Here is a 19,400-nt window from a genome sequence, read left to right as displayed (position 1 = left end):
GCATCAAAAGAAACAGGAAAAAAAATTCATGAGGTTGCTAAAATTCAAGTCAGAATAGAGCCCACAAAATCTCAATCTTTTGAACTAGTCACAATGAATGTAATCACAAAATGTCTTTAATGGATTTAACCAACAAGATTTTATATAAGGCAATCTTTAAAAATCAAAACACTTCAACAGAAATAATTTTATCGTAAAGTTTAGTATGACATACATCTTCTTTCAAGTTCTCCCTTCATAAATCAGTGCCAAAATGTAGGGATTTCCCAGTTCCAAAATAATGACTAAAGCATAGAGCAAGGTAGTATAAAGAAGTAAAAGTTATGTAGTAGATAGTGGCAAACAGCCTAGTAAGTGGATAAAAAATATTTTTTTCCCCAATTATTTGTGTTACAATCAGCTTGGTAATAAAAACTACTTGTTCAGGTCATTCCTACTTCAAAAATAACTATCTTAGGGTTGTGTGCCTGGATGGCTCAGTCCATTAAATCTCCAACTCTTGATTTAGCTCAGGTCATGATCTCACGGTCCGTAAGCGCAGAACCTGCTTGGGACTCTCTCTCCCTCTCTCTCTGCTCCTCCTCAACATGTGTGTGTGTTCTCTCAAAATTAATAAACTTAAAAAATAACTATCTTAGATACATAAAGAGCTTATTACAGACATGAATAAGACAAAGATAAATATATAAAGATAATTCAAAACAAGGAAATACAGGATCTCCAACTTCACCAGTAATTAATGAATGAGATGGAAAATAATAAAGTAAAACAGCATTTTTCTTACTTAGTAAATCAATTAAGATTTTTTATATATATAAATAAGAATGCTTAATGTTGCAAAGGTGAGACATCCAATCCCAAATGCTGTTGGTGAAAAGCTTTGGTATGACCTCTTGGGAAACCAACAGAACACATATTTATTCCCTAAAATGTTTTAACTTCATGCCTAGGAATCTTTACTACAGAAATTATCAGGATGAAAAAAGTATACACACAAATTTTCACCAATGAATTATGATGACAGTAAACAAATGGAAACTTCTAAAACAACTATCAATGGAGACAGAAGAGCTTATAGATCATCCATGATGGAATATTGCACAGAAATGAAATATTAAGACATGTTAATATCAAGATGTACACACAAATCAACAGAATGAAAAAAACTCCAACACACACAATATAAAAAAATCTCATATATGTGACAAGACATACAAATAGAAATGACTGGAAAAGTGGTTATTTCTAATACTGAAGAGACAGTTTTATTTTTATTCCATATGTTCTTTGTATTCTCTATTTTCAACAATAAGCATATATCATACTTTTTACAACTAGGGAAAATAGGTATAAAAAAGAGTAAGTGTAGCTCACTGAACAGAAAAAATTGAAATATTACAAATCTGCTAGGCTATTACTGAAACATGCTTATTACAAATACCTTTTAATAACTTACTAGTTCTTTAACTTCTTCATTATCCTTTCCACTAATATCTTTAGGTTGAAACTTCCACAGCAATGACAAATCAGTCAACAAAAGTGGAACCTTCAAAGGATTTCTAAAAGCCACTTCCACTGTTATTGGTTCTACAAAAAGAAAGACCTAAATTAGTAACTTTAAAAAACCCCACCTATTACCCTATACTTCAATTCTCTGAACACACCTTACTTTCACAGCTCTGCATTTCTCCCTGGACTGTCCTTTACCAGGCTTATAAATGTCCATTCATTCAGGATTCAGTTTTAAAATTACTTCCTCTACAAGATTTCCCCAATTCCTATACACTAACAAATGTCATTCTCTCTTCTATATTCTAGTAGCACAACGTATACACCAGTATTACATCCCATTCATAGTACCTGGTTTTATAAATGCAGCTTACTAAGTTATGATTCCTAACTTATTTTTGCATGCCTGGCTTCCAGTGATTTTTGGCATATAGGAAATTATCTTGTATCTGCTGTAGGTAATTAATAAACCACAAATAAAAATTCAAGTATATCACCTTCTACAACTGCCAGTGGAAATCTTGAGTTATCTGAATAACTGTTCAAACAATATTGTGTGGGGTGGAAATTGGATGGAACTACTCCTCTGTGAACCACAGCTACAACTTGTTCCTCAAGTTCTCGCCACTGCTGAGAGGAGTCAGAGTCATATTCTTGATCGAGACTCACATGAGTAGCTGCTTGCTTTTCACCTAAAAAAAAAAAAAAGTGTCACAAACACACATTTATTAACACCTGCCTTCGATGAAACGTATTATTATTATTGTATTTGAGAGAGAAGGTGCATGCAAGCAGGGAAGTAGGGTAGATGGAGAAGAAGAGGTGGGAGGGAGGGAGGGGGGGAGAGGGAGAGGAAAAGGGAGAGGGAGAGGGACAGGGACAGGGAGAGGGAGTGAGAGTCTTAAGNAAAAAAAAAAAAAAGTGTCACAAACACACATTTATTAACACCTGCCTTCGATGAAACGTATTATTATTATTGTATTTGAGAGAGAAGGTGCATGCAAGCAGGGAAGTAGGGTAGATGGAGAAGAAGAGGTGGAAGGGAGGGAGGGGGGAGAGGGAGAGGAAAAGGGAGAGGGACAGGGACAGGGAGAGGGAGTGAGAGTCTTAAGCAGGCTCCATGTTCAGCGCAGAGTCCAACACGGGGCTCAGTCCTACAACCCTGAGATCATGACCTGAGCCAAAATCAAGAGTCAGATGCTCAATCGACTGAGCCACCCAGGCACTTCTGAAACATATTTTAAATAAAAATCTGAGTTATCCAAATAAATACATATACATGTACACGCTTGCCTAGTAAATTATCTGAGAAAAAAACATCCTCTTATTAACCCTAGTCTAACTGGAACTTGGCTTACATTATTGACGTTCGTTCTTCTTGACTCTGAAAGAATATATTTTTCCTAATATTCCAAATAATTTTCTATGAAATACTTCAAACATACAGAAACACATGAAGAATAACAAATATTTATATATCAAAATTTAACAAATGCCAACGTTTATCACAAGATCCCAAATACTCTTTATAAAATGCTACAGATAGAATTACTGTCCTCTGTGTAACCCTCCCAAATCCTATTGCTCTCCTTCACTGCCATAAGCACTTCTCCCCTGAGCTATTTCAAAGCTGAAATAGTGTTTTCATCCGTATTTGTTTTTTGCTTGATTACATGAATTTATACATAAACAATGCACAGAGCTGGTTTATAGGTTTCAAATTTATAGAAATGGAATTACATTTGACTGATGGTTCTGTAATGGTTTTCACTCAACTTTATGGTCTATTATCTATGTTGAAACATAGAACTACTTCTACAGGATGAATCTACTGTATAAATATGCCAAAATTTATCAATTCTTTTCCTGCTGTTTCACTTTTTTTTTTGCTATTAAAACCAATGCTGCCATAAACATCTTAATAGTTTTAAATAATATACTAAATTAAATCTCAAGGATTTAAGCTTAAAATATGAGACTGCAAAGAATCACATAAGAATCACTATATAAGAAGCGAACGTGACAGTACTTTATGACAGTACTTTATGTACTGAACAAAGTATCTTACAGCCATTAACATCGTTTCTTAAGATTATGTAATAACAAGGGGACACCTGGGTGGCTCAGTTGGTTAAATATCTGCTTTGGCTCAGGTCATGACCTCACGGATCGTGGGTTCAAGCATCAAGTTCTATGCTGAGAGCTCTGAGCCTGGAGCCTGCTTTGGATTCTGTAGTTCCCTCTCTCTCTGCCTCTCCCCTGCTTGTGCTCTGTGTCTCAAAAATAAACAAACATTTAAAAAAAAAATTTTTTTAAAGATATGTAATAACATAAGCATTTTTCATGTTATGTGAGAAAACCTATTATAATTATAGCTATTTTGTTATTTTTAGCTTTTAGAGCCAGAAGATAAACCACTGAAGTAATGGTTATCTTCAAAGTGGCAGGATGGTTAAGTAATATGGTACAGATTTACTTATTTCCAAATATTCTTTAACAATTACAACATCATTTCTTAGATAAAGAAAACAGCACTTAAAAAAATAGTCACTTGGTAAAAAGGCCAAATAAAATCTTACAAACCATCTGCTGGTCGTCTGTCGTGGCCAAAGAAAACCCGTGTGGCTGAACTGTTAATATACGGTAAAGGTAGCTGCGGTAAAGGGCCATCTGGTGATAGCTGACTTACATTCTAGGAGAAATACAAAAGAAAAAAGTTTTTTTGAGAAAATTCCATTTTCTTCACATATGTCTCCTCACTTTTTAATATAGAAGGTATTAAAAACATGTTAAGCAAGAATATTAAGATAAAGAATTACTAGTTTTACTTAATACATCAATCATAAAACTTTAGATATCATTTATTCTTGCCCAAGAGAATCTTCCTAAAGTTACTCAGGTAGTTATTAGCTCTCTTTGGATGTTAAAACTTCCAAATATTATTTTGCTGCACTTTACTTCCTGTGACTCATTACAGCATCCTATCTGTCAAAAGTCTAACCCATATAAGCTCAAATTAATAAAGCAGAAAAAGGTATTTTCTGCAGATTATCCGTAGGTCTTGAGAAAAAATTCACAACTTTCCACTTTTTCCGTATAACATGTTTTTTATTTTCTATCCTCTTGCCTCAGGGAAGTATTTTCCCTTATTAATTTTCCTGGATTAGACCTAATAATTGACTTCCCACAGACCCTACCTCCTCATCTTTCATAAAGAAAAGAGAAGAATGTACTTTTCCAAGGGATGGTATGAGGACCCAATTAAAAAAAAAGGTATGATTAAAAAAAAAATAATGAAACAGTCCAGAATGTTTTTAATTCCAATATAAATCAAATGTTTACTGAAATATTAAAATCTCCTTTTAAAGAACTGTAGAAGACCAAGGCAACTCAGATCTACGACCAAAGAGCATAGCCTGCCACATTTTATTATGGCAGATAATCACATAAATTCTAAGAAAGCCATTTTATTCAACTCCTACTAGGTAGCAGTGACTACACTTTTTGCTGAAAACAGTAACTTAAATATAATTTTAGTATCTAATCTTGAAAATAAGTATTCACCTTGTAAACATAAAGATACTCTCTGAGGAAGGCCCCTTGTTGAGCAGCAGATTGTTTACTTTCATTGATTAGAATATGCCTAAAAGCAGACACAGCATTGTCCAGTTGCCTAAGGGTATAGGACTGGCGCCCAATAGTGAAGTTAATGTGATCCTCTGCCAGAGACCAGCCTTTTCCTTTGTAAACCTGCATGGCTTGACAATAACAGCGTAAAGCATGCTTTTTCTGTAAGAAAATAAAACAAAGTATTACAATCCAAATTTCTCTTGGACTATAAAATATAAATACACACACACAATCACCTGTCAATTGAAGCTTTCTCTAACAGAGACTGAAATGATGAAAAAAATGAAACTAACATTTATGAAAATGCTTTGCAATTATTACTAAAAACCAAGAGGTCCTGAAGCAGGCAAGTTAACTGCTTTGTCCAAAGGCAGGAAGTCAGAAATAATAATGACTTTATAAAAACCATCTGGGAGTTCTCAGAACAGTAGCATATGAAGTCATGAATTAGTCAGAGGCTTGGTTGATATAATCAAGAACTATCTTACTAATTTTGTTATGATCACCTCTATACCACTGCACTGGGCTGAATGAATACCCCGNGTGTGTGTGTGTGTGTGTGTGTGTGTGTGTGTGTGTGTGTGTGTGTGTGTGTGTGTGTGTGTGTGTGTGTGTGTGTACACATTTTTAAATTACTGTTTTGTTTGGGAGAAAGAATATGATATATTCTTTTCTTTTGCCCACTGCTACATCCTGCCATACCAGTGAGCAATTATTTGGCATTAATTACCTATCACTGCCACCCTCTGAACTCAGACAATTTTTATCTTAAAACTTGGATTTGGTGCCAAGGAAGAGGCTTCTCCCCACTGAACCTTTTGCTTCAGAGTATACTCTTGTACCTACTTTTCTCTCCAGTGTGGATTTCAAATTTTGTAGCATGTATATCCAGGACTGCTCATGTTTTAAAAGAAATGTTTCCTTGTAAATAAATAATTAAAACAAATCAAAATCATCTGCCACTTAATACCATACAATTTAAGAACTCAGTCTCTCCTTTGTGATATTCCTACAAAGATACTCAATTTGAATGTCATCAGGAGGAAACACCAAATAAACTTAAATTGAGGGATACTCTACAAAATAACTGGCCTGGAATCTTTAAAAGTATTAAGGTCATAAAGTCAAAGGATCCTTCTAAACAGGATCCTTATGCTATAAAGGACCACTTTTATGGGACAACTGTCAAAACCTGCATGGAGTCTAAGGATTGGTGGTACCTTATTAGTACTAAGTTCTTGATTTGATTATTGTATTATGGTTATATAGGAGAAAAAGTCTTGTTTCTAGGAAATAGGAAATATTTCCATAATTTCCATACTGCATTTAGTAAAAAGGAATACAAACAAGTCTTAAAACTAAGAGATACAGAAATACAAGTGAATATGTCAAAATGCTGATTTAAGTGCATTTTTAAGATTTCTTGAAAAGCATCCAATGAGATTTAAAAGGTAAAAAGGATTTAAAGTCTGCCTTTTAAAGTAAGAATTGGAAGACTGTCTAGGGGTATACTTGGACACATATACATATAGCCTCCCCAGCACTTTTTTTTTTGTTTCTTTATTCTGAGAGAGTGAGAGCAGAAGGTCAGAGCGAGAGGTGGAGAGAGAGAATCCCAAGCAGGCTCCTTCTGCACTGTCAGCGGAAAACCTGATGTGGGGCTCGAACTCACAAACCCATGAGATCATGACGGGAGACGAAATCAAGTCAGACACTTAACTGACTGAGCCACCCAGGCACTCCCTCTCAGCACTTCCTTGAATTTTTTTGTTTTACTAATTTTATTATCATAAAAAAAAATTTACTGCCAGTTTCTTTTTTTTATGCCTTTCATTTGTTGATAATCTTAATGGAAAACTAATGGGGAAAAAAAACCTATAAAAATCTTCTAGGGGTGCCTAGGTGGCTCAGTCAGTTGAGTATACAACTCTTAATTTCAGCTCAGGTCATGATTTTGCAGTCGTGGGATCAAGCCCCATGTCAGGCTCTGCACTAGGCATGGGGCCTGCTTGGGATTCTCTCCCTCCCTCTCCTTCTACCCCCCCCCCCAGGTTGCGCTCTCACATGCAGGCTCGCTCTCTCTTAAAAAATAGTAAAAAAAAATTAAAACGTAAAACTTTCTAGGGACAAGATAAGCAATTCAGCACAAATTATCAGGGAGGACTAAGAAATGGCATTACTGTACACACATGATCTCCTCTACTGTCCTCTCATCTCTGCCACAACACACATTTTAATGGAAATGTCATGAAAAGTTGGTGCTTCTCAGAAACATTTAGGCCTTTGTGTTCTATGTCCCTCTTCCAAGGAAGATACTGTTCTGACCAACTTCAACAGGATACGTATTTGCTTTTCCACCAGAAAAGCATTTCTAGTCATGCTTTCAGTTTTTACATATTGTTTAAGAAAGAGATTCAGGATATAAATAGAATGTTCACAAAATACAAACCAGGTACCCTGGAATCATTATCTCCACAATATAACTACAGTTAGAGAAGATTAATAAGCCAAGTAGTAAATGTATGTCAACCTATTACCAATGTAGCATTTTTAATTTGCTATGCATTTCCTAGAAGCAACATGCCCTGTAATTTCAGATGATGAATATGTGTGGCTATTTCTAGTTTCAATGACATCATCATGTTCACAAATGAAACCATTCACAAAAGTGGACAAAGATGTGGGAAAAGAATGACTTGTTTTTAATAAGAGACAATGGACCATTCCTAATGAGGTATATAATTTTCCTCCCAAGCAAAGGAACCACATACTTTACACATTTTGTAAATTTTTGAACAGAACATTTATTTTTTTTAAAGTTTTTTATTTTGAGAGAAAGAGAGAGAGAGAGAGAGAGAAAACAAGTGGGGGAGGGGTGAGAGAGGGAGAGAAAGAATCCCAAGGAGGTTGCATGCTGTAAGCATGAAGGCCAAGGTGGGGCTCAATCTCACGAACCGTGAGACCATGACCTGAATGGAGATCAAGAGTCGGACATTGAACTGACTGAGCCACCCAGGTGCCCCTTGAACAAAACACTTTTAAACAAAGGTTTATGACAAAACGTGTTTCAGATGCATTTGTGTTTATTATGGAAGAAAGGCTGTGAAAAATGATGATGATTTTAAATATTTTCCCACTTTAGAATCTAGGAATTCTAATTGGTGGAGTATATCAATTACGATAAAGATATTTAATTTTATAAGTATTTTTATAGTTTCACATCTAATATAAAGCAAGCTCACATATTTTCTAACTTGCCAGTTTCCAAAATTATAGGAGGGAACCCAATCTTGAAATATTCAGTTTTTAAAGTCATGTCATTTTTACATGAAATTGAGAGTAATTTTGGACACTTTCATTTCTTTACACCTTTGTAATAACATGTGATGTAAAACTCTGGTATGTTTTGGGCACCTAGGTGGTTTAGTCAACTCAGTAATAGGCTCCTGGTGTAGCTCAGGTCATGGTCTCACGGTTCATGGGGTCATAGGTTTGAGCCTGCGGGGAGTTTTTTCTTTCTCTTCCCCTCTCTCCCTCTGGCCCTCCTATACTCTCTCTCTTGCAAAATAAGTAAATGTTAAAAAAAAAAACAACAACAAAACAAAGAAGGGGTGCGTGGGTGGCTCAGTCAGTTAAGCATCTGACTTCAGTTCAGGTCATGATCTCACCGTTCGTTAGAGTCCCACATCAGGCTCTGAGCCGGGACCCTGCTTCAGATTCTGTGTCTCCCTCTCTCTCCTGCCCTACCCTGTTCACACTCTTTGTCTCTCAAAAATAAACATTAAAAAAATTAAAACAACAACAAAAAAGAAACAAATAAACCCAATGGGATGTTTGGTTAGCAGACTTTGAAAAATGTAAGCATGTTAATAAAAATTGCCATTAAATTTTCTAAAATCCTTGAATTCCTCTATCATATAAAAAGATAAAGCCATGGTTTTATGGGTAATGCTACGTTCCTACTACACAGGGAGGATTCTTCAACCCACATTTCTATCTATATTTATAGTAAACCACCATTTACTGCTGCTACTACTCTGCCTCCAGCAAAGTCTCTCCAACTAATGCTTAAAGGGAAACTGGAGCTGTAGAAATCGCTCTACATTAATCGATCTAAATTAAACATCTCTCCAACCCAACTGCTTCCAGGTACAAGAAAGAGATGATTTCTACTCATTAAATATTTAGTAAATATCATTAGTAGGCACTTTGGGAGATAACAGAAGACTAGAGCTGAAGTAGGGACAGTCCAACCACTGTGGAAGATAATTAAAACTGGCTGAATACATTCAGTAAATTGGGCGCTTCACATATACAATTTGGTTTAATCTCACTTATATTTTATAAATATAAAATCTGAGGCTCAGAGAAGTAACTTAACCCAGGTCAAGTTGTGAGTAAAAGATCAAGGCTGAAACCACATTTATCTAAATCCAAATCTCATGCCCTTACCAATATAAGAAAATTTACTTCCATTTTTAGGATTAATTTTAAATCATAAAAAATTGACAAATGACATACATTTATAAAATACGTAACAATAATAAAAATTAAAATAATATATCTGTTAAAGAAAATGCACTCACTTGCCCTGCTTTACTAAACCGATGTCCTGCCAATATCATGTGAAACGCGTATTTTCTAACCATGGGGCTCTTCATGTTTATAAAGCAATGTGCCGCCTGTTCCAAAAGAAGTGCACTTCGAAGATCAGAATCCTATCGAATGTTTAAAAGAAAATAAGTTTAGTTTTACAAAATTAAAAGTAAAAAGATAACTGGTAAAACAATATTTGCTTTCTAAAAGTAATATATAGCATATTCACTGTTTCACTTATGAGTATCTGAGGGTAGAGATCAAGGGGCAATCCAATCTTGATGATTCTTTCTTCCAATAAGCACAAATTTTTTCTTAAAAACCTTTAAAACATTCTCTACCCTGAAATATTTTTGGTTTTTCATAAATCCAAATGTGTCATAATGAATATGTACCATGTAATAAATCTATGAAGAAATGTAATCCCTTTTCAAATGGCAAAAAAAGTATATAAACTGAGAATTTAATACAGGTATACTGAATAAAAACGAACCAGAAAAGAGAGTACAGAAGACAACAGATTCATAATTATCTAATTTCTTCTGGAAGTTGATCTGTGACATCCCATAGCATATTTCCATCCATCCAAAAAGAAAGGAAAGATAAAAAGAGAATGTGTGTAGATTATGAAATAATCTAATCTACTACTTTATCCTCTATTAAACTTTACTGGATTTAAAAGCAATTCTCAATTTTTGCTTAATTCAAGAATGCCAAAATGACTGCTTTTCATTAAAAAGTTTAGAAGGCTTTCCCTTCAAAGATTATCACCTACTATTAGTTTTACTAGTAAATGGTGCAACTCAAATTAGTTTCCACTTCAGTAGACTCTTACAACAGTGTCTACGAAAACCACATACCGCATTTACATCCTCACCCATAAGGACAACCTTTCAAATGAAAGAGCCATCATCACTTTACAAATAACTGAGAAAGTAGTGAAGGTTGCTGATCAAGTATCAACAACATTTTCACCAAAACTTTCTCTGCGTTTTCAGCTGTTCTCAAGCTGAACTTACCATGCCCTTCCATGTGTTCTGCTGCCATTATTTTCCCCAGGGAGAGTTGAAAACAGAAAACATTTACTTTAAATGCAATAAAGTCAACAAATTATAGTTACATCAAATAGTGCTCATAGATCATTGATTATTATAACTATCTCTGCAGCAATCACAAAATTAAGAGTGGAAACAATCTAGAAAGATTCAGTAAATGATAGATATTATTACCTATTTCAACCCCCTTATGACAAAAACTAAATATCTGATCAGATGTCTTTCTCTAAGTAAGATCCAAAAGCTAGCAAGTGGGAAAATCAGGAATGTACAATTAACAAGCAGTTCTTATCCAAGGGTTTACATCAGAATTACTTAGGGCAGCTAGGGAGTATACTTTCTTTAGTTTTTAGGAAAATGTTTTCTTCTTTAAAAATACTTTTTCTTAAAGAATAAATGTTCAGGAAAAAAAAAGTGAACATTTTTCTTTCCCACCCCATGCCTCCTCTAACTTTCTAGAGGTAATTACAGGTACCAGCTTGGTGTTGGTGTTTGTCATTTCTCACTCCATATTTGTGCTTTTATGTTAAATACATAGTTTTGTAAAAATACACATATATTTTTATACATAAATGGTATTATACAGAATATTCTTTACCTCATTTTTTGACTTATGATCATATCATGGACATCCTTGCAAGAAACCTACATGTCTTATTCCTTTTAAAGCTACACTGTATCCTGTTCTACAAACATACCATAATTTATGAATAGTGTCTGACTGATTCAATTATGTTTCAGTATTTTGTTACCACAAAAACATACTTTGATAAACATCTTTATAAAATCATGGTTGAGAGTAATTATACATTTTTATTAGACACATTTCTGGAAGTAGAGCCAGTGAGTTAATGAAGGCTATGTATATTGTCCATATTCTAACCAACAGAGTTAAACTACTACAAAAAAAAAAAGAGTAATACCAACATATAGTCTCCTCAACAGAGAATGAGTGTGTATGTTTTCCACTCCACTCAGCCAAAACTCATTTTAGAGTTTTAAATTTTTACCCCTTTAATTTAAAAGAAAAACGACACTTTGCTCAACATGTACTTACTAGTAAGGCTGGTAATCTTTTTCTGTGTTTAAGGATCTTTGTATCTTTTCTATGAATTGTCCACTTATACTCTTTTTGTGAATGGGTTTTTGTGATTATGTGGTTTCTAAAAGCCCTTTGTACACTTAATCAATATTAGGTTTTTGTCATACATTTGCATTAGTATTTCCCAGTTTCTACATGAAAGAGTTTATTCTTTAGTAGTCAAGCATACTATCTTTTGCCTTTATAGCTTCAACATACTGTGTCAAAGTAAGAAAGGATGGTATCATTCCTAGATTTAAAAAAAGATGTCTCCCTATATATTCTGTTAGGTTGTTTCCTATATTATAACTTAATCAAGTTATGACTTTTATTATCATGTAACAAGTAAGACAGGAATCCAACCCCAAACAGCTAGATGTCACAAAACCATCTGGTGAATAACCTAACGTTCCCCATTAATTTTAATGACACCTAATCTTATGTTGTATTTAAAAGTTTCAATTTCTGTAGCAGCTTTATAACAGTTTAATATCTGGAATAGCAATTCCCTCTAATTACTTCTTCTATTTCAGAACTTTATTCAGGCTTCTCAATAGTATTTCGCAGGCTTTATTAAGTGCTACAAATTAAGTCTATACCTAGTATGTGCATGCGAACACATGCTGTCACATACAAACTTACAGTACAAATACATATATATATTTTTTAATTCCTATGAGGCTTTATTAAACTCAAAAACTTGGAAGGACAGCAATCCTGAACATTTTAAGATAAGGAACATGCCCTAGAAATCTTTTATGGTTATGTAAATGATTCTAATGTATAACCCAATTGAGACTAAAACAATAAACCCTCAGCATTGTCAAATTTAATACTCAATGGCTGACCAATTTAGATGAGACCTGGAGTCCATAGCATATGTTAATTTAGCTGAAGCAAAATCTGACTCTGGAATCCAGTATGGCAGCTGTCTGAGGAAGGATAGATCTGCTATGCTGAACACCCTGCACTCACAACTCACTGCAATTTGTTTAGTAGTCCCTATCTTACAGTGTGACAGCTAAAGTAGAAAACACCTTCCTCTGAATCCAAAAGATAGTCTCGCAAAGAATCACAACTGCCATCAGTGTCGATGGAAGAAAAATGAAAGAATTTCACAAAGTGATAGTTTTATCTGGAAAGTGGAGGCTTTGAATGACTTGAAGAATGAAATTTTATTTTAGTGGTGGTTCATATGAACAGTCTATTAAATACGCTCCATAAGGAACTAAGAAAAAAATATGTGATACTACTTCAGCAAGAATTCCAGCATATGTACTCTGCCCACAACACAAGTGATAATTTTAACAAAAACTGCAACATTCACCTAAAATATTAAGATAAATATAGGGAGAAAAATAATCTTCAGGTAGAGGCTTAATTAAACACTTTCATAAAAACAGAACTGATACCGGCACTGGTTGCACAACCTTAAATGAATCAAATCTCAAAGATGGCTTTCAGATTTTTTCTTTGCAGAACTGTGAAGTCAGTAGGAAAGGCTAGCTATAAGCTGATCAGTTTACCACAAGGAACAGTTCCTGCTAAAGTGAAGAACCTTGTAAAAACTGCTATTACTTACTATCCCTGATAGTACAAAATTGATTTACTGTGTTTAAATGCAATGACAGATAAAAGGGCTGTTAAGACCAAAATAAATGTTCAGCACAGAAAGACATAAGTAGAAGAAAAGCATCATATGTTAAGCACCAAATTCAGACATGCTGTTCTATGTGGCGGTAAATGTGGCATAATTTATCATTAGTTGGGTTTGCTCTGTCATCCTGAGAATCCCAGGGCATAACAATAATAAGATCCACTTGACCATAAATTTGCAGTCCAAAAAATATAGCCAGAGTACAAAAAGACAGGCCTCACAGCTGTCTTTTCCAAAAAAGTGTTAGCAAAAATCTAGGAAACATAACTCATGAGTCAACAGTATATAACTCAGTTCCCTAACCTCAAGACAGTGTTCTTTTCGTATATTATACAACCTTTAATTAACAATATGCATAAAATGACTGTAATTATTTGTTAAAATTTAACATAACTTTATACACACTGTACCAAGTAGTCTCTACTTTCAAGTTACTCAAAGAAATCTAGAAGGTATAGCATTAAAGAAACACTGAGAACCACAATTTCTGGGGAAATGTACCACCAGTCACCTCACCCCCTACTCACTACAAAGCAACACAATGGTAAATTCCTCAAATTTCATGACAAAACAAATTATCTAGGTTTGAGAAGGTGCAAACAAACTTGGAAAGGAAAAGAGAATGACAGAAAATAACAAGGTTGCAATGCAGACAGAAGAATTTTCTCTAAATAAATTTTATTCAAGCTCCTAAACCATAAATTCCCTTTATATTCATTGATAATTCCTAGATTGAAAAACAGGAACATATTCAAACCCACATTAAGATTATTATTATAATGCATTATCACACTCAAGAGTCTACATATGTTCAGCTCTACCAAATAGTTTATGTCTAGCAACTATTCATACTGATCAGTATCAATGTAATATCAATTACTCAATATTGTTAATATCATCCCTTAACCTCATTAGTTGTATCTTACAGGAACCTTTTTTAAATAATTAATGGTCCAGTTGAAGAAATATATGTAAATTATATACCATGCGCCAAGGCCAGTGTTAGGCACAAAGGACAAAAATGTAGAAGACATCACAGTTCCCTACACTCAAGAACTGAAATAGGATTTCCAGTATATGACAAGTCAGGTCTTCCAGCATTAGGAGAGGGGAGGACAGAGACACTTAGGATAACCTGGGGCACTGCAGATAACTCTCTGAAGGACAAGACTGATACAAGGACTTGTAGACAAGGTGAACAAACAGTAAAAGGGCCACAGTCCAGAAGGACATTAAGGACACGAACCAAGACAGCAGTAGAAGGGATTTAAGGGCGGGGTGGGGGGAGAGTATTGTTTGGAGATACAAAAAAGAAAACATGTTTAACAAATTAAAAAAAGAGAGAAACAAAATACACTCAACTGAATTACTGATAGGACAGGAGAATACAGGCACATCTTAGTTTCTGCCCTGAGCAAACAAGAAACTAACTGGTTATAACAATAATTTTAAATCATGATCAACAAGGTAAGAAAGTTTGAGTTTAGATATGTTGACTGTAAGGTGCTTTAGAAACATCCAAGTGGGTAAGTCTAAATAAAAGGCAGCTGGCATTACAAATCTATAAACCTCAAAGGGAGGTTAGTATCGGAGACCGATTTAAGAGTAAAAATCATCACCAAGAACTGATTGCCCCCAAAAATGTGAACAGTAAAAACTACAGTGGTCCAAGGATTAAAACCAAAGGGTATATTAACATTTAAAAGGCAAACAAAGGAGGTGCTTGATTTTGTTCTTTTGTTCTTAAGCATGCATCTTAAAAAAACCTATGTTTAACCACACTCACAAAATCACTACCATTCTTTACAAGCCAGGAGTCAATGCAACTTAATAATATCTGCTGTAAACTTTCACTAGCAACTATAAATGGATTGCTTTTCCTGTCTTTTGAAATATTCACAATATAGATTATTTTCAATGCTTAAGATGGTTGTTTTTAAAAGTTCATACTAGTGAAAACAAGATTTAAAAGTCCTCTGTGATTACTCATTGTTAAGCATCAATGGTATATTAGATTGATGCACATGCATGTTGCTTTAAATACTATTATACATAAGAAAACAATTCCATTTACAACTGCACCAAAAAAAATAAAATATCTAGGAATAAACTTAACCAAAAAGGTGAAAGACCTGTATTCTGAAAACTGTAAAATGCTGATGAAAGAAACTGAAGATGACACAACTGGAAAGATAATCCATGCTCACACACCAGAAGAATTACTTCCAAATACTGTTGTTAAAACTACCATACTCCCCAAAACAATCTACAGATTCAATGCAATTCCCATCAAAATACCAACAGCATTTCTCACAGAAACAGAATAAGTAATATTAACATTTGTGGAACCACAGAGCCTGAATAGCCAAAGCAATCTTGAGAAAAAAGAACAAAGCTGGGGGTATCACAATCCCAGGTTTCAAGATACACTACAAAGCTTTAAAAATCAAAACAGCATGGTACTGGCACGAAAATGAGATATAAAGACCAATGAAATAGAATAGACAGTCCCAAAATAAAGCCATTCTTATATTATCAATTAATCTATAACAAAGTAGGCAAGAAAATACAATGGGGAAGGTCTCTTAAACAAATGGTACTAGGGAAACTGAACAGCTACATGCCAAAAGAATGAAACTGGACCACTTTCTTATACCACTCAAAAATAAACTCAAAATAGATTAAATGTGAGATCTGAAACCATCAAAATCCTAGAAGAGAATGCAGTAATTTCCCTGTCATTGACCATAACATTTTTCTAGATATGTCTCTTTTTATGTATAAGGCGAGGGAAACAAACGCAAAATAAACTATTGGGACCATATCAAAATGAAGTTTTGCACTGTGAAAGAACTATCAACAAAAAGGCAACCTACTGAATAGGAGAAGATATTTGCAAATATACTCCCAATAAGGGTAATAGCCAAAATATATAAAGAACTTAAACAACTCAACACCAAAAAAATCCCATTAAAAAGTGGTGTAGAGGATGGGAACAGACATTTATGCAAAGAAGACATACAGATGGCCAATAGACACTTGAAATGATGCTCAACATTAATCATCATCAAGGAAATGCAAATCACAATTAAAATGAGACATCACGATCTATCAGAATGGCTAAACTCAATTAACACAAGAAACAAGTGTTGGTGAGGATGTGGAGAAAAAGTAAACCTCGTGCAATGTTGAGAATGCAAACTGGTGCAGCCACTGTGGAAAATAACATGGAGTTCCTCAGAAAGTTAAAAATAGAACTACTCTATGATCCAGTAATCACACGACTGGGTATTTATTTACCCAAAGCATACAAAAATATTAATTTGAAAGGATATATCCACCCCTTGTTTACTGCAGCATTATTTATAATAACTAAGATATGGAAGCAACCCAAGTGTCCACTGACAGACAAATGAATACATATATACATAACTAATATTACACAGCCATAAAAAAGAACGAACTCTCGCCATTTGCAACAACATATAGATGGACCTAGAGAGTATTATGTGAAGTAAAACAAGTCAGACTGAGAAAATCAAATACTATATGACTTCATTCATATGTGGAAACTTAAAACAAATGAATAAACAAAAAGCAGAATCAGAGCTATAAATATAGAGAACTGATGGTTGCCAGAGGGAAGGGATTGGGGAAATGGGCAAAAATGGGTGAAGAAGAATGGGTCATACAGGCTTCCAGTTATGGAATAAATAAGTCACAGGAATAAAAGGCACAGCATAGGGAATAGTCAATGATACTGTAATAGTGCTCTACATGACAGATGGTAACTACACTTGTGGTAAGCACAGTGTAATGTACAGAGAGAAGTTGAATCCATCTGAAAACTAACCATAACATTGTATGTTAACTATACTCAAAGTAAAAAATTTAAAAAGAAAAAAATCTAAATAAATACTTATGCGTAAGTCAGAATCTAATTCACAGAAGATGTACAATATATGTTTGTGGTTAATAATAATGTTGATTTAAAATGCAGAAATAAAGTAAATTCATAAAATACTTACGAAATATCACATTTAAAATTAATTCAACAAATAAAGAAAGTAGCCATATTGTAAATTCACAAAAGGAAATTCCCCTCTACTTTTATGTTTTGCATACCCTCTTAAGAAAAATAAACACTTTTGAAAATTTATGAAATGTTATTAAAGTAAATACATTTTCAGTACCTCACTGGTCAACCGTATTAGGAGAGCTGCAGCCTCTGAATATTTGCTTTGGCTTTTTAAGATTTCAGCACTAAGCAATACACATCTTTCAGCCAATACCATATTCCTAAAGAAAAAAAGACGAAAAATATAATTAGCACTACAATGTCTTATTACATCATAGTAACTATGTGTTCAATAAAAGTTCCAATTCTAGTTTTTGAGTAAAAAGAAATCCATGTTCTTGTTTTCCACTTACCTAAAAGGTTAAAAAGAAAACTTCAAGTAATTCTCATAACTATTCAAAACTTTTTATCATCATATAATTTCATCGTAAGAATACAGTGAAAAATCACATTTTCTATATGCAAAGCACTAGAACCAGTTAGGTCACCGGTTAACAAATAAAACTTGCTATGAATAGAAAAGAATATAAACATTTCACCCATATTTCTTTCTCTTTCCTCATTGCAAACTGTGCTTATGTATGTTTTAAATTACTGGCTACTTCTAGGAACACTTAGGTGCTTTCCATCTAGTAGTACTACTGAGATCTTTCAACTGGAGACAGCACGAGGGGCAGTGATGCCTACATGATTCCTGAGGAAAATCTTTGTGGGTGCCTGGGTGGCTCAGTTGATTGGGCATCCGACTTTGCCTCAAGTCATGATCTTACAGCTCATGAGTTCAAGCCCCGCAACCGGGTCTGTGCTGACTGCTCAAAGCCTGGACCCTGCTTCAGATTCCATCTCTCTCTCTCTCTCTCTCTCTGCCCTCTTCCACTCATGCTCTCTATCTCTCTCTTCTCAAAAATAAATAAAAACATTAAAAAAAAATTTTTTTAAGTCTTTGTAAAAACACACAGTTGATTTTTCTTCATGGACTACTATCATCAATAATTAAAAATAATAAAATATCATTCATTATTAAAAATAATTAGAATAGAGGTGCCTGGGTGGCTCAGTTGGTTAGGCCTCTGACTCTTGATTTCGGCTCAGGACATGATCTCACAGTCATGAAACTGAGCCCTGTATTGGGCTCTACAGTAGGCATGGAGCCTGCTTTTAAGATTCTCTCTATCCCTCACACTTGGTCCCTCCTTCTCTCTCTCTCTATATATATATAAGAATAATAAAAATAAATAAAAATATCCTTACTGTGAAATTATAAGATAGAATCCTTTTGCTGGGAAATAACAAAGTTTATTTTAATTTTAGTTTTCTAATCCTTATATCAAAATTGGACTTAAAATTACAAAGATTACTAACTTGAAGGTCATTCTGAACAGTGATATTTTTAAAATACAATTTTCTACTTTCAAAAAGTATCTGCCATAAGCTTACTACAAATCATGTTCTTAGGTTAGTATTTATGAACATCTAAGGTTATTTTAATGAACATAAAAGACTAACTCCTAATTAGTAACACCTACTCATACATAATATATTCAAATACATTCACTTCTTTTTGTTTATTTATTTTGAGGGAGAGAAAAAGAGAGTGAGCAGGAGAAGGGCAGAGAGAGAGAGAGAGGAAGAGAGAGAATCCCAAGCAGGATCCATACCATCAGCATACAGCCCCATGTGGAGCCAGAACTCACAAACCGCGAAATCATGACCTGAGCCAAAGTCCAATTCTGAAACCGACTGAGCTACCCAGGTGCCCCTTAAGTACGTTCACTTCTTTTTTTTTTTTTTTAA

General features: G+C 34.3%; 1 protein-coding gene across 1 annotated transcript in view; it reads right to left on the bottom strand.

The window, feature by feature from the left end:
- TRAPPC8 (trafficking protein particle complex subunit 8) overlaps positions 1 to 19,400 on the bottom strand; it is an 87,447-nt gene that overhangs the window by 31,381 nt on the left and 36,666 nt on the right. Inside the window, exons 12-16 of the mRNA XM_077753832.1 lie at positions 9,726 to 9,857; positions 5,074 to 5,298; positions 4,093 to 4,201; positions 2,007 to 2,201; positions 1,457 to 1,587 (exon numbers count right to left, since the gene is read on the bottom strand). Of these exons, the coding sequence (XP_077609958.1) occupies positions 1,457 to 1,587; positions 2,007 to 2,201; positions 4,093 to 4,201; positions 5,074 to 5,298; positions 9,726 to 9,857 (792 nt within the window). The remainder of the gene's footprint in view (positions 1 to 1,456; positions 1,588 to 2,006; positions 2,202 to 4,092; positions 4,202 to 5,073; positions 5,299 to 9,725; positions 9,858 to 19,400) is intronic.

This window comes from Crocuta crocuta, unplaced genomic scaffold (genome assembly GCF_008692635.1).
Source record: "Crocuta crocuta isolate KB4526 unplaced genomic scaffold, BGI_CrCroc_1.0 scaffold231, whole genome shotgun sequence".
Taxonomy (NCBI): Eukaryota; Metazoa; Chordata; class Mammalia; order Carnivora; family Hyaenidae; genus Crocuta; species Crocuta crocuta.
Note: the sequence above shows the minus strand (reverse complement) of the source record. Positions and strands in the feature narration are given on the sequence as shown.